The sequence below is a fragment of the Heptranchias perlo genome, chromosome 12 (genome assembly GCF_035084215.1).
Source record: "Heptranchias perlo isolate sHepPer1 chromosome 12, sHepPer1.hap1, whole genome shotgun sequence".
Taxonomy (NCBI): domain Eukaryota; kingdom Metazoa; phylum Chordata; class Chondrichthyes; order Hexanchiformes; family Hexanchidae; genus Heptranchias; species Heptranchias perlo.
The window spans coordinates 23,638,256-23,655,261 of NC_090336.1; the positions used below are offsets into that span (position 1 = coordinate 23,638,256).

The 17,006-nt window shown below is 41.2% G+C and overlaps 2 protein-coding genes across 2 annotated transcripts in view; both read right to left on the reverse strand.

Moving 5' to 3' along the window:
- LOC137327894 (acyl-CoA (8-3)-desaturase-like) overlaps positions 1–13,511 on the reverse strand; it is a 40,972-nt gene extending 27,461 nt beyond the window's left edge. The window contains exons 1-2 of the mRNA XM_067993798.1: positions 13,158–13,511; positions 473–583 (exon numbers count right to left, since the gene is read on the reverse strand). Coding sequence (XP_067849899.1) covers positions 473–583; positions 13,158–13,340 — 294 coding nt within the window. The 5' untranslated portion in view covers positions 13,341–13,511. The remainder of the gene's footprint in view (positions 1–472; positions 584–13,157) is intronic.
- The window catches only part of tmem258 (transmembrane protein 258), a 93,829-nt gene that overhangs the window by 53,823 nt on the left and 23,000 nt on the right, over positions 1–17,006 (reverse strand). The gene's annotated exons all lie outside the window — the stretch shown is intronic.

The following is a 17,006-nucleotide window of genomic DNA, read 5'->3' on the forward strand; positions in this document are numbered from 1 at the left end:
ATCGGGCGTGAATGGAATCTCACCTTGAGGAATCAGCACACACAGAGAACTTTGTACTTTTTTTTTAAAGTATAGAAAAAAATGCCAGCAGTATTCTTCCAAATAATGTTTAAAAGTAGGTGGCTATTTCCTTTGCAGGTGTTAACGGGGCAGCACCCAGTAAATGTATCCCAGGCATTCACTGCAGCATCAGCAATTGTCTACATTAAAAACAGAACTTCCATTTACACAGCGCCTTTCACCACCTCAAGACGTCCCAAAGCACTTTACAGCCAATGAAGTACTTTTAAAGTGTAATCTCTGTTATAATGTAGGAAACAGGCAGCCAATTTGTGCACAGCAAGATCTCACCAACAGCAATGTGATAATGACTAGATAGTCAAGTTTTACGGATAAATGTTGACCAGGACACCGGTACAATAGGACCCATTTAAGGGGAGTTTGCAGCACACTGACTGGAGAAGGTACTCACATTTTTCCACGATTCCAAGCTGGGCTGGTCAGGCGCAAGCTCTCCGATGAGCAGGGAGTTCAGGTACTTGCTCACCAGAGTCTTATCAACATGGAAGGCAGTAAATGGATCCTAAGGGTAGAGACCTATTGTTATCCTGGGTGACATACCATTATTTACACAGAGGATGTAATATTGACCGAATAAGATTTGAAAATGTACCATAGGTTCATTTCTTTCCCCCCCCCCCCCAGAGAGAAACCCAGGTGAAAGGACAAATCCAATCGTCCAAGGTTAAAAAGAGTAGGACTGAAGATGAGGTAAATCAGGAGGTTGAAATTACGTGATGCTAAACTTGGGTTCAAAAGCCTATAGATTGTGGGAGAAAGGGAAGATTGAGGGAAGCAAGGAATTTCACAATTTTGAGGCCTTGGGAAAGAATAGGTTAGAATAGGAAATGGTGCAATATGGAATATTGGTTTAACATAATGAAGATTTAGGGAGGAGGAATAGCGTGTAAGATCAGGTACGTGGAGCTCAGCAGGAATGTTAGAGATTGCTCAGAGCAGCAATTATTATAATAGTGTCGATAGATTAAAGAGTCAAGAAAACAAGTGATAGGGAGACAGAGGCTAAAGGTGAGAAGTGAGAGAGGGATTGCCAACCCATTGACAAGCCTTTTCTTTTATCCTGTCTAGGAGGGAGTGCATGAGGCGGTTAGAACGAGTTGGTACATGCGGCTCTGTGGGCTGGGTTTCCCCTCACAGTAAGATTTGAGAGCAGGGTGTGCGCATTGATTATTTTAGCTGAGTTAGATGAGCCTTTTATTGGGTGGGTCCTTGAGGTTTTCCAGCAGACAATTTGAGCTCTAGATAAATGGAGCCATACACATGTTGTGTAACTGAAAGTGTTACTATAGAGAGACAGATTAGTTAATTTGAACAATAAATTGCTTCATTCACTGAGCTGATTACTTTTGCTAAGGTAACAGTTATGGAAACTTACTTCCATTTCAAACTGTAAAATAATTGTTGCGATCAGAGTGAAAAGTAAGGTCTTTCTGGAGCCGGATTTCTGCGATAATAATTAGTTTTCTTTCTCCTTTGATGTTAATTGTAAATTGTTATGGATGCTTTTGAAATGCTTTACTCAGCAAAAATGTACAGCACAATTAATTTAGGATTCTATCAGTAGCAGATCGGGGAGAGTCAGGAGGGAGCTGGCAGCAGGAGGGGAGAGTCAGGAGGGAGCTGGCAGCAGGAAGGGAGAGTCAGGAGGGAGCTGGCAGCAGGAAGGGAGAGTCAGGAGGGAGCTGGCAGCAGGAAGGGAGAGTCAGGAGGGAGCTGGCAGCAGGAGGGGAGAGTCAGGTGAGAATCACCCTAGATCCAGAGAGTCAGGAGGGAACTGGCAACATATCTGGAGTCATGAGGGAGCTGGCCCTAGATTCGGAGAGTCATGAGGGAGTTGGCAGCTGATTGCGAGAGTCAGGAGGGAGCTTGCCGCAGATCAGGAAAGTCAGGAGAGAGTTGGCAACAATTGAGATCGGAGTGAAAAGTAAGGTCTGTCTAGAGCCGGATTTCTGCGATAATAATTAGTTTTCCTTCTCTTTTGATGTTATTTGTAAATTGTTATGGATGCATTTGAAAACGCTTTACTCAGCAAAAATGTACAACAAAATTAATTCAGGACTCTATCAGCAGCAGATCGAGAGAGATCGAGGGGGGTGGAGCTGGTCGCGGGGTGGGGAGAGTCGGGGGGGGGGAGCTGGCCACGGGGAGGGGAGAGTCGGGGGGGGGGAGCTGGCTGTGGGTAGGGGCGAGTCGGGGGGGGGGGGGGGAGCTGGCCGCGGGGAGGGGAGCGTCGGGGGGGGAGCTGGCCGCAGATCAAGAAAGTCAGCCAGGAATCAGCGCAGGATTTAAACTGGATGTGAGATCAAGACTCAGATGGGAGGTGGCGATAGATCAGCCCACTTAAGGGCGGGAACAATGTATTAGAGCATTCCCTATAGCAGAGTGAGGCTTAGTGGCTGAATTTGAAGCTGTTTTACAAGTATGTGCAGTCAGTCTGAGAGGCGGGATGTTATAGATGGGGTTTGACTGCAACAGATCATTCAAAATTAAACTGTGGAAAATTGGGGCAATAAACAGTGTGCAGTCTCACTCAGGCCTGCATCCAGCCAGCCCAGGGCTGTGCCAGTTACCAGGCCTGTTGAATTAGATGGCTTGTAACTCCAAAGGACTAGCTCTAGTGATCGCCGACTTCAGATTGTAAGCAATCTTCAGCCAGGGAGTGGTTGATCAGGAGACTGTGGTGTGACTGGGTCTGAAGGGCACTGTGGTGTGACTGGGTCTGAAGGGCACTGTGGTGTGACTGGGTCTGAAGGGCACTGTGGTGTGACTGGGTCTGAAGGGCACTGTGGTGTGACTGGGTCTGAAGGGCACTGTGGTGTGACTGGGTCTGAAGGGCACTGTGGTGTGACTGGGTCTGAAGGGCACTGTGGTGTGACTGGGTCTGAAGGGCACTGTGGTGTGACTGGGTCTGAAGGGCACTGTGGTGTGACTGGGTCTGAAGGGCACTGTGGTGTGACTGGGTCTGAAGGGCACTGTGGTGTGACTGGGTCTGAAGGGCACTGTGGTGTGACTGGGTCTGAAGGGCACTGTGGTGTGACTGGGTCTGAAGGGCACTGTGGTGTGACTGGGTCTGAAGGGCACTGTGGTGTGACTGGGTCTGAAGGGCATTGTGGTGTGACTGGGTCTGAACCAACTGCAGTAAACACAGTGGGCTCAAGGAATTAGACTGAAAATGCATCACCGAGGCAGTACGGAGAGGTAGAGAGACTGGCAGCTTCCAAAATAACAGAGAAATCCATCAGTAAATCAGTCAATAATTAAACACACTCACAAACACACACATCACTGGGTCTCACAGATCAGTCCATTGACAAGTTTGTTACAGTACAGAGACAGACAGACAGATAGAGAGAGACAGACAGAGAGAGACAGAGAGAATTTAGTAACAGAGAACCTCTTATCTATAAAATTAGTCTGTCACAAGAGTTAGATTGGACAGACAATACTGCTCATATCCAGTGTAGGGCCACTATCAGCAAGCCAAAGCAGACAGGGACATACTGCCTATATCAATCATAGAGCTACAGTTAAAGCATTGTTATTGGGTGGTTAAAGTAGAGACATATACTCTACACATCAAGCACAGGCACCACTCTGTACAGACAGGAGGAGGGTGAGAAGCAATAAGGTGTAATGATATATATGAGTAAATTCATGCTACGAGAGGTAAGTCAAGTTTGGTGTATGGATTAGAGACAGGGCTACAACCTGTTGCGCTGATTCTCTGCCTTCAAGCATGGCTCCTTGGTGAGAGTGCAGGATCCGTGAATTCACCCTATGGAGTGAATGCTTCTAGGTTTTTTTTTCCGCAGTAAATGTCAATGTCTCATACCAATGTGAGCATATAATGTGGAGACATTCCTTAAACAACCAGTAACTGAAACGGTATCAATTTAAGCAGTTGGCAGGCAGCTCCCACAGAGAGCACTGAAACTAGCATTCTGTGAACCTGGGCTAAACTACTGCTGTGTTAAACGGGAATAAAGTTATTTTACATTTAATCTTGGATTATAAAGGGCCCCAAAACAAATTCAAAACCTGAACATTGCTATATGAACATACAATTTCAAAACTGCTGTTAGATGCTAGTCAAATGCCATATATGTTGGCCTGGAATTTGCTCTTTAAATAAAGGTGAGGCTAACAAAGCTCACCATTATTTCAGTGCAAATGAAAGAGCAACTTCCCACGACTGTACATGCGCGGTCAAACATCCACAGGATGCACTGCAGCAACTCGCCAAGGCTTCTTCGACAGCACCTCCCAAACCCGCGACCTCTACCACCTAGAAGGACAAGAGCAGCAGACACATGGGAACAACACCACCTGCACGTTCCCCTCCAAGTCACACACCATCCCGACTTGGAATTATATCGCCGTTCCTTCATCGTCGCTGGGTCAAAATCCTGGAACTCCCTTCCTAACAGCACTGTGGGAGAACCTTCACCACATGGACTGCAGCGGTTCAAGAAGGCGGCTCACCACCACCTTCTCAAGGGCAATTAGGGATGGGCAATAAATGCCGGCCTCGCCAGCAACGCCCACATCCCATGAACGAATAATTTTTAAAAATCCTGAAACTGCTCTCGAAGATGTCCTGCTCCTCCGAAAGCTGCGTGGAAAGCACGGCTCGCCGGCTGGATTCCCGTTGGAATGAATGGACCAGCACGAAGTTGCTCTCCTGCCCAGCTGGAAATGAACTAATCTGTTTTTTTAGGTCTAAGCTAACTTTTAATGTTGTGGCAAGTCTTAATGACTGTCAAAAAACCTCTCTGGCACTGAAAATGAACTTTAAAAAAATGTGGAGTCTCATTCGTTCCGATTTTAATTGTTGGCTATTTAACTTTTTTTTTAAAACTTTTTCTTTCTGTCTCTTTTATCTCTGTCTTTTAATTCAATATTTCTTATGCTCACTTTATTTTGCTTTCTCTAACTGATTTTGCATTGAATTTACTGTTGTAGCATTCACTTCCTGGTTCTCACTCTGTGTGGCTTGTTAAGGATGCTTCAATCTGATTGATTGAGGGGGCAGACAGTTCCTTGCCCCACTCACACAGCTCACAGATACCCGAGAGAGAACACTGCACTTTTTTTGGCTCCCCATTGCAGCAAGTTGGCACCTAAAAGGCCGTGGATAGTTTGTGGGTAAGTTTAAATCTAACGAGCAGCGGGCACCGGTCGTTCGTCGCTCAGTGCAAAACCCTTGCTGTTATCTCAGAGATTGCAGTACACAGGAGACTCCCGACAAATATACACAAGTAAATCACAGTGGTTTATTCGGTTCAATAAACAGGATTTCTGTACAATTACACAGTGAGTAACCCGCACCCTGCTGAATAAACAGGAACTCTACAAATACACAATGAGCAATCATCACCGTGCTGAATAAACAGGAACACTGTACAATCATACGCAAGTAACCCTTTACTGAGAAAGCAGAACTCCATATAGTTACACAGCAAGTAACCTTAACCACGCAGAAAAAAACCCAGGAACTTTGTACAGAGTGATTCTTACCCTGCTGAGGAAATTCATAGTTACAAAGTATGCAAGCAAGCCTTATTGTTTTAAGACTTCTGATACGGAAAAATATATAATACATTATATTAGCATTCACAATACATGAAAAGCAAACAGTGCTAGAGTTGGATTATCAGTCTCTGATTATTGATCAGTGCTTTGTGCTGATCAGTCTCTCTAGTATTGATCAGTAATCTCTGTAGTAACTTCTGATTACCAATCAGGAATTACTATGATTATCAGTCTCCCTCCAATTAGTTGAGTTATCGCTCTTGTTATTGATAAACAATCTGATATATAATTGCAGAGAGATGACTGATTAATTATCAGAAATCTTCCCCCATTACTGACCTTTCCAATTCTTGATCAGTACTCTCACCCTGATTGACTAGTAATCTGATTATAGGTCATTAATCTCTGATCATTGATAAGTAATCACTCTCTTATTAATCAACAATCTTTGATTATTGAGTACAATCTCTGAATATTGATCAGAAAACTCCATAATTATTAGTGAAGTTCCAATTATCAAAAATCTTTGTTGATCAGTGATCACTCTCCTTGATTATTGATCAGTCATTTCTCTCTTTCTGATCAATGGTTAGTAATCACGCTTCTTCAATAATGATCAGTAATCTTTCTCTTTCCAGTTATTGATCAATGATCTCGGTCTCTTTTTGACTAATGATCAGTATTCTCTTTCTGATTATTCATGACTAATGTTTATCTGATTATTGATCAGTGACCTCCTTGAATGAATACTGATCAGTGATTTCTATCTGGTTATTGATCAGTGATTTCTATCTGGTTATTGATCAGTGATTTCTATCTGATTATTGATCAGTGACCTCCTTGAATGAATACTGATCAGTGATTTCTATCTGGTTATTGATCAGTGATTTCTATCTGGTTATTGATCAGTGATTTCTATCTGATTATTGATTAGTGACCTCCTTGAATGAATACTGATCAGTGATTTCTATCTGGTTATTGATCAGTGATTTCTATCTGATTATTGATCAGTGACCTCCTTGAATGAATGATTTCTATCTGGTTATTGATCAGTGATTTCTATCTAATTATTGATCAGTGACCTCCTTGAATGAATACCGATCAGTGATTTCTATCTGATTATTGATCAGTGACCTCCTTGAATGAATGATTTCTATCTGGTTATTGATCAGTGATTTCTATCTGATTATTGATTAGTGACCTCCTTGAATGAATACTGATCAGTGATTTCTATCTGATTATTGATCAGTGATTTCTATCTGATTATTGATTAGTGACCTCCTTGAATGAATACTGATCAGTGATTTCTATTTGGTTATTGATCAGTGATTTCTATCTGATTATTGATCAGTGACCTCCTTGAATTAATACTGATCAGTGATTTCTATTTGGTTATTGATCAGTGACCTCCTTGAATGAATACCAATCAGTGATTTCTATCTGATTATTGATCAGTGACCTCCTTGAATGAATACTGGTCAGTGATTTCTATCTGGTTATTGATCAGTGATTTCTATCTGATTATTGATCAGTGATTTCTATCTGATTATTGATCAGTGACCTCCTTGAATGAATACTGGTCAGTGATTTCTATCTGGTTATTGATCAGTGATTTCTATCTGATTATTGATCAGTGATTTCTATCTGATTATTGATCAGTGACCTTCTTGAATGAATACTGGTCAGTGATTTCTATTTGGTTATTGATCAGTGATTTCTATCTGATTATTGATCAGTGATTTCTATCTGATTATTGATCAGTGACCTCCTTGAATGAATATTGATCAGTGATTTATATCTGATTATTGATCAGTGACCTCCTTGAATGAATATTGATCAGTGATTTCTATCTGATTATTGATCAATGACCTGCTTGGATGAATATTGAGCAGTGATTTCTATCTGATTATTGATCAATGACCTCCTTGAATGAATACTGATCAGTGATTTCTCTGATTATTAATCAGAAATCTATATCTAATGATTGATTTCACTATCCCCGATTATTGATCAGTAACCTCTCAGTGTCTATTGATCAGTGATCTCTCCGTCTCTGCTTATTGCCTAATAATTCTCAGATTATTGATCAGTAGTCTCTCTCTGATTATTAGTCAGTCACTGTTGTGAATATCCCTCTCTTACTGACTACAGATCAGCAATCTCTCTGATTATTGGTGTAATCACTCTCCCTAATTATTGATCAATATTCTCTAGCTCTCTATGATTATTGATCACGATCTCTCACTTGACCAGTAATCTCTGACTATCTCTCGCTCTCTGAATAGTGATCAAGTAGCTCTCTCTCTCTGATTATCAGTGTCTCTCTCTGATTATTTTTCAGTCATTTCTCAAATTGTCAGTCTCTCTCTGACTATTGATCAGTTATCTCCTTGATTATTCTGTAATTTGTCAGCCATTCTCTGATTATTGATCAGAAATCTCTGTTGAATTTTGGCCTCTTTCTGACTGCTGATCAGTAAGAATCTGTTTATTGAAGTGATTACATGCTCTCTGATAATTGATGTGTAATCACTGATTAATAACTGGAGATAGAGTACTGATTAATAATCAGTGATTTCTCCCTATGCATGGTTATTGATCAATAATCTCTGATGACTACCACTCTCCCTGATTATCAATTATTCATCTCTGTGACCAACAGGCTATCTCTAGTTATTGATCAATGATTGTCAGTTTCTAATGACTGATGAATAATCGGAGATCATCAGACTTGCTCTGATTAGTGATCAGTAATCTTTGTGATTTCCTTTATTGCAATACTAATTGATCAATAAGCTCTGATTATTGATCAGCAATCTATCTTTCCCTCTAATTAGTGATCAATTATCTCTTCCTCATTATTGATCTGTAATATGTGTGATGATCAGTCTCTCTCTTATTGATCAGAAATCTCTAATTATTGACATATAGTCATTCTCACTGATTAATGATCAGTCATTTCTCTCCTTGATTATCAGTGAACAATTTTGTCTCTGTTGATCAATAATATCTGATCAGTCTCACTCTGATTATTGGTCAGTAATCTTTTTTTCTCATTATTGATCTGTAATCTATGTGATTATCAGTCCCTTTCTTATCACTGATCAGTAAACTCCATGACAATCAGTCGGTCTCCGATTATCAGAAATCTTTTAATTATCTATCTTTTTCTGATTACTGGTTAGTAATCACCATCTGATTATTGAAAAGTGATCATCTGCTTTCTGATTATTGATGTGTAATCACGCTCCCTGTATTTTTAAATCAGTAATTTCTCCCTCTCTCTGATTATTGATCTATAATGTTTCTCCCAATATTGATGTCACTCTCCCCGATTATTGACCAGTTTCTCTCTAATTATCGATCATTACTTTTTGCAATTATCAGTGTTTCACTCTGATTATTGATCAGTAATAGCTGTGATTATCCATCTACCTCCATTTATTGATTAGCTGATTATTGATAACTGATCATTAATCTATTAATCCATGATCTCCCCCTCATTATTGATGTGTAATCACTCAGATTATCAATAATCTTTTTCTCTGACTATTGGTCAGTAATGTCAATGATCATCCTCATTTTCTCAGTATTGACCACTTATTGTGATTATTAGTCTCCACTGATCATTAATCAGTAATACCCCCTCTCTGATTATTGGAGAGTAATAATGCTTCATGATTAATGATCAATGATCTATTTATGATTATTGATTGGTTATCTCTATAATTATTGGCAAGTAAACTCTAATTATTTGTCTCTAATTTTCTGATTAGGTCAAGCAGAAAAGCGTGGTCATTCATAAGGAAACTTGGAGCAGCACATAAACCATCACCTAGATGTCAGTATAATGTGTCCCGAACAATATTGCCACACATCTCAATAACACGCCAAAATTTAATAGGGACGAGCTCTTTGAAGAATCAGTAAAGTGGAAGTGGAGCAGATACAGATTGGTCCCACCTCAGAGCGAGGAAGACATTGTCCAGCCATTCTTCACTGAGGAAATGGAGAGAGCACTGAGTTTCATGAAAGCAGGACAAGATTGCTTCCTTGACAAGATTCACCAGAACTGCGACTACATCTTGGAAAGAGCATAAAATGGTTGTCTTAATGTACCGTGTCATCCAAGAGAGCAAGATGCCTAAGCTATAGCAGAAAGCTAGGATGCTAGCTATACCAAAACCAGGAAAGAACCACTCTTTCCCAGCTAGCTACTTTCCTAAATGACTTCTGAGTCGTGATTACAAACTTCTGAAGTGGCTAATTGTGCTCACAGTAGAGCAGGCTCTGAAGAGTAGGCAGGCTTCAGATCAAATAGGAGCACTTGTGACCATTCTTGCTCTGGCCACCTGTATAGAGAATAATTTCCAACAGAAGGAGAATACAGGGGCAGTGTTTCTTGACTTGACAGCAGCATACGATACCATCTGGCACACTGACCTACTGGTCAAGATGTCAAAGATGTTACCTTGAGTTACTATGGCTACGGAGATGATGTTTTGGGAGACGATTCCAGGTGACGTTAGGCAATAAATTGAACGCATGGATGATCCAGAAGAATGGACTGCCCCAGGGATCTGTTATGGCTCCAATTATTTTTTATCATACTTGCAAATGATCTCCTGTCAACACTCTCCAGCCCATTCAAGTTTGCAGATGACATCCGCCTGGCTTCAAGGGAAACAGACTTCAAAAAGATTCAGCACAACTTGAACCAAGACATGGCAGCCATCAGTGACTATTGCAAAAAGTAGTAGACTTAATCCTATTGTGTCAAAGACCATGTCGTCATGCTTCCCTCTTAATCGTGCCAACGCTTCACGGCAACTCAATATCTTCTTGGATGGAGAACGGCTGGAACATGACATAAAGCCAATATATCTAGGAGTAACTAGATCGCAAACTTACCTACAAGGACCACCTCACCAAGGTAGATCAGAAGATCAAGAGCAGAAATGGGCTCCTAACTAAACTTGAGGGCTCAACTTGGGGAAGCTAATGGGCAATGGTGTGCAGCTCGCCGCTACCTCTGCTACTTCATTGGAGAATATTACGCTTCCTGTGTGTTTAAAGTCTTCTCACACAAAACCAATTGATGTACAATTAAATTAACAATGAGAATAATAACAGGGACTACGAGTCCAACAAACACACAATGGTTACCAGTCCTCTCAAATATAACGTCACGTGTCATATTCCAGCAAAGAAGCTCCTTGAAAAAAATCCAGGAGTTGCCACAACTGCCACTTTTCAAAGATATATCGGAGACTTCTCACCAATGGCCCAACAGCAGACGACCAATCCGGACTATGCTCCCAACCATCTCCAAGGCTGGAATCAGAAGCAAAATACTATGGATGCTGGAAACCTGAAATAGAAACAGAAAATGCTGGAGAAGCTCAGCAAGTCAGGCACCATCTGTGGAGAAAGAAACAAAGTTAATGTTTCAGGTTGAAGACCTTTCGCCAGTTCTGATGAAAGATCTTCGACCTGAAACATTAACTGTTTCTTTCTCCACAGATAGTGCCTCACTTGCTGAGCTTCTCCAGCATTTTCTGTTTTTACCTCCACGGTGGAGGCTGCCTCATTATGGTGGACAGAATGAGGACGAGCTGCTCTCTCTGTAAGAAACTCCTTCTTCATCACCAAGCCTTGAGCTGCCGTGCCATCTCTGGAACATGCTCAACCGTTTTAAATGTGGGGTGGGAAGGTGTATGGTAAATGACCATACCTGAGGACTCGGGAATGTCCGTCTGTGTAGCCGTGGTGCAGCTGAGGATGCCGCACATCTACTGAATGGCTTCTCAGTTCATGCTGGTCTACCAGGAGGACTTACCAGACTCCACAATGCTGACCCCACGGCTACTAAATGGCTAAAGTGGGTATGATGCCTACCTAAGCCCCTTGACACTTTTTACATTTTTGACTTACTTCCTAATTTATGGTTTGTGTTCTGAATTTTTCCCCCCCAATCTTTATTGTACCACTTTTGCATTCTCAAATAATTTCTCTCTATTGATAAGTAATCTCCATGATTATCAGTTTTCTGATTATTCATCTTGCAATCTCTCCCTAATCATTGATCTGTAATCTTTCTCTAATTATCGACTAAGAACTCCTTTCTGATTACTGATCACTAACCTCTTATTACTGATGTGATCACTTTCTCTCCCCAATTATTGATCTGTAATCTGTGCTCATCTAACTTTCATTATGAATCATTTATCTCTTAATCAGTAATCATTCTGATTAACAGTTAACACTAGTCATCTGATTATGGATCAATAATTTGTGATTATCACTCTCCGATTATTGAACTCGGCAATTATTAGCCTCTGATAATCAATCATTAATCTTACTCCAATTATTGATCATTAATATTTGTGATTTTCAGTCTGCCTCAAGAAACAGGAGAATGTGGTGGGCATCCCACATGATCTCCAAATTACGGCTGAGTTCCACCATTAGGGGTTGATTGTTAACCTGGACATGCTAACCAACACACATTACCTGCTACGGTTTGGACCATAGAAAAGTCAGTCTGCTTATAAACCATCTTTTTTTGCTGTAAACAAATTCAGAAAAGCCCAAACTATAACAACACATTGTGATTATTGATCAGAAAGTGACCTCTCTCTTACTATTGATGAGTATTCACTCTCTCTCTGATCAGTAACAAAAACAACTGCACTTCATCAGCTTCAAAACTTCCCCAGAAACGTGGCAAGGCACTATACAAATGCTGGTACTTTTTTTTCCCCTCTGATTATTGGTTACTAATCTCTTTCTCACTATTGATCAGCGATCGCTCTGATTACTTATCAGTGACCTCTCGCTCTCGAACTGATCAATAACCTCTCTCTGATGATAACTGATCAATAACCTCTCTCTGATGATAACTGATCAATAACCTCTCTCTGATGATAACTGATCAATAACCTCTCTCTGATGATAACTGATCAATAACCTCTCTCTGATGATAACTGATCAATAACCTCTCTCTGATGATAACTGATCAATAACCTCTCTCTGATGATAACTGATCAATAACCTCTCTCTGATGATAACTGATCAATAACCTCTCTCTGATGATAACTGATCAATAACCTCTCTCTGATGATAACTGATCAATAACCTCTCTCTGATGATAACTGATCAATAATCTCTGATGATAACTGATCAATAACCTCTCTCTGATGATAACTGATCAATAACCTCTCTCTGATGATAACTGATCAATAACCTCTCTCTGATGATAACTGATCAATAACCTCTCTCTGATGATAACTGATCAATAACCTCTCTCTGATGATAACTGATCAATAATCTCTGATGATAACTGATCAATAATCTCTGATGATAACTGATCAATAACCTCTCTCTGATGATAACTGATCAATAACCTCTCTCTGATGATAACTGATCAATAATCTCTGATGATAACTGATCAATAATCTCTGATGATAACTGATCAATAACCTCTCTCTGATGATAACTGATCAATAACCTCTCTCTGATTACTGTTGAAGTGCCAGTCTTACCGTAGCCTCCTGCCCCGCGTAGTGCCCGATCACTCGGGCGCCTCCCGGGTGCCTTTTGCTGAACTCGCTGATATCATAGACCTTCCTGTGGATCACCAGCCAGCGGTCGGTGCGGGTGCAGTGCTTCTGCACTTCCTCCCAGGTAAAGAGCCCGTCCCGACCCAACTCCGTACTCGAGCCCATCGCTTCGAGCCCAGACAGTAGCTTCAACCCCTTTCCCCCCCTTCCCGGGGCTGCGCCTCAACCTCTCCCCGCTTTGCCCTCACTCCCTGCCCGGGGCTGTAGTCTCCTGGCTCCCTGCCTAAATTTCCTACCCCTTCTCTCTCCACACTCAGACTCTCCAATTTCAGTAACACATCCAGCGGCTGGCGGCTAGCCACCGCCCCTGAAGGCGGGATCTAGCGACTGGGAAACCTATTGGACAGTTTCCATATCAATCACAACCATTTCCTATAGCGATTGGTTCACGTATCCGTCAATCATAAGCGCGGTCCTCGCTGTGCTATTGATATATATCCTGGGGGGGTCTTAATCAAGCGATGTCCAAATGCTATTGGTTAATAGAAGCGTCAATCGGCCAAATCCTGATTTTTATTGGTTTATTTGCAGCATCACCGACTCTCACGCGGTTCGGGACATGTCTTTGATTGGTCGCTGCATGGACATCAGATGTAGTGAATGGGCTAGAGGATGAATGAAGTGGGAGACACTCCTCCCTGCTGGGTGAGGTTGGGGGAAGAGTTTAAATGATTCATATCAGGTTCAGTCAGGTTGCAAGGAGTCTGAGACAGGGTTACTTGAGGGAGATTCAGATACTAAGAACAGAAGGTCTGAAAGAGCCACATAACAGCATCTGGCTTTGGTAGAAAAGATTACTCCCAGAAATTAGCAAGGGAAATACTGAGATCTGACAGATTAGAAGTAGATCATACGGAATTTAATATTGTGTCGCCTTTTCACTACCTCTGCAGAAGGAAGACTTACATTTATATCGCACTAGATTACATCCCTCAGAGATGTCGCAATGTGCTTCACATATAATAAATTACTTTGAAGCAGAATAACTTTTCCTCCGAATGCACCAGCCATTTTGTCACAGCAAGATCCCACAAACAAAAGTGAGATCGTACATGTCAATCTAGAAAACTAAGAATAGCTGGAAATCACCCCACCCCAAAGCTGACGACTGAAGAGCAGCATTAATTATAAGCCAATGATTTGTGAAAACAAGTAGTTACATGGGATTTGTAGCTTAAAATAAAAATTGTAAATGCTGGAAATCTGAAATAAAAATCCGGTGTTATAAATACACAGTAGGTCAAGAGAACAAAAACACATTATGATGTTTCAGGTGTGTACCCTTCAACAGACTGAAAACTGAAAGGCAGAGAGGCATTTTAGTAAGGTTGGAAATTTGAGGACATACATGGGAGAAGGGAGAGGAAGGAAGGAGAAATCAACAGATACACTAATGACAGGGAAGGAGTGAATCAGCTAAATGACTTGCAAACTGTTTAATAGAAAAACTTGGATAATATAAAATATTAATTAGATGATGCAGAGACATAAAAATGGACAAAAGAATATGCAAATAATCAATGGTGAAAAGACAGGTCAGATCCATGTACAACGAAAGCATAAGTAATAAAAGAGACAATAAAAAAAAGAAAAAACAAGCTGCAAATGTAGCAGATATGAGATTAAACAGAAAATGCAAGTGAAACAGTCACAAGATGACAATTAAACATGCTCAGACCCCACCAGCTCTGTGTTCTTCAGAAAGGTCCACACCCCAAATGCCAACCTGCCTCTCCTGCCCCCAGACACTGGCAGACCCGCCCCACATTGCATCAATATGAAGGGTGTAGTTAAGGTCTGAAGTTACTAAAGTCACTGTTCATGAATTTATGCTGACAATCATCTCCCTTCATTTACTGCTGGCACTCTCCTGTCCCACTCCCTCTAACGAGATGCTGGCGATACTCTTGTTTCCTCCACCCCAAAAAGCCAATCCCATTTTTATGTCTCTGCATCATCCAATCCCAGTATCTCCATTCTTCTCCTCCAAGGCACCACTAAGAGACTCTGTCCCCTTCTCCCCTTCATTTCCCTTTGCATTTATATAGCACCTTTTACAACCTCAGGACGTCTCATTGCACTTTACAGCCAATTAATTATTTTTGCAGCGCAGTCAATATTGTAATGTAAGAAACACAGCAGCCAATTTGCGCACAGCAAGGTCCCACAAACGGCAATGAGATCATGACCAGATAATCTGTTTTAGCGATGTTGATTGAGGGATAAATATTGGGCAGGACACATAGACAGTGAGCATCAGCAGACTATTCAATTGTGAGAGACATCACAAACAAGCCCAATTCTGTCCTTACCCCACATCCATAAGTCTACTTTCCAGCAGTGGTCACTGGATAAGGATCAGGAGCAGGATCTCTGCCTAATTTTAATGTCCCCAATTGTAATGTCCCCATTGCCACCTTGCCTCAGATCAGCTAATTCAGTATGAACCTGGGACTTTCTGGTGTGTATTGCTCAGTCATACTTGCCTTTACCAGCCATGCATTAGGACAAGAAGTTAATTGCATCCTCCCTCTCTTAATTTCTATCCTCCTTCCTTATTTATCTTTCAGACAGGCAATTTTAATTTAAATTGGTATGATTTGGTGTAAGGTCATTTTTAAGCCTGCCTTTAATTAGTAACATCATAACACCTGATTGTCATAAAATTAAAATATTGTAGTCTGAAACTTTATTTTATTGGGCTCCTTCAAATCTGAAAATTATTACAACACTCTTCTCTTTTTTTTACTGTCTCCAATCTGGGCTGGTCCCATGTCTGGGACTGTAATGCATTTAATTAGTGCTATTATTAGACTAACCATGTGTCCTGAGCAGCTTATATTAAATAAAACTCCTAGTTAAGGGGAGGGTAGAGAGAGAGAGATTCTGTTTGGGAGAGGCAGAGAGAAACAGAGGAAGAGAGAGAAGGAGACCCTATTTGGCAGAGGGAGTGAGAGAGAGATGCTGTTGATGTAGGGTAGTGGGGCACGAAGTCTCAGACTCCAGATATGAAGGCCTGCATTTCATACACACACACAGAATATCATTTTTACAAGTATTTCATATATTTTAATTGTAACCCAGAATTTACAGTTTGTGATATTAGTACACAGATGTTTAACATGATTGTACATAATTTCTTTGTCTACTATTTTAATGGAGGCATTAACTCATTAAATAAAGTTGTTAAGATGGCAGACAGAGACATGTTATACAAATATATTAACATGTAACATCTGCCCCAGTGTCTCACCTGTCTGACATTAGACCCGAGGCTTCCTCTCAGACACATGACTCCCATACCTGGCCCTATGCACCCAATGCTGGTTCTGTGTCTCACCCTCTTCCTGTTCAGGAAGACATGGCAGCTGGGAGAGGTAAAATGTTGTGCATTGCCCTGCGCAATGGCAGACCAATAATACCAATCCATTCCCACTTATGTATAGATCATCATGTTCCCCATGTTCTCTTCCAGTCCTTTCTTTGCTGCCTGTCCAGACCTCCCTCTGCCAATGTACTGTAAGTTAATGAGTTATCTTAATAACAGTTTTTTGCTGCAGACTTTCACAATGCGAGGAAGACTGTTGATCCTTTCCTTGGGTCTCCTGCTCTGCTTGTCGATAGCAACCCGGGTCTCCCACTGGTATGTATTAAGTAGGTCCCTTAGAACCCTTCCAGCTGCTTCCTCCCTTTCAGTCAATTCCTTATCCTCTTCCAAGTTTTAACTAGGATACCCAGCTTATGTTGCATCCTTTAATGCAGACATTTATC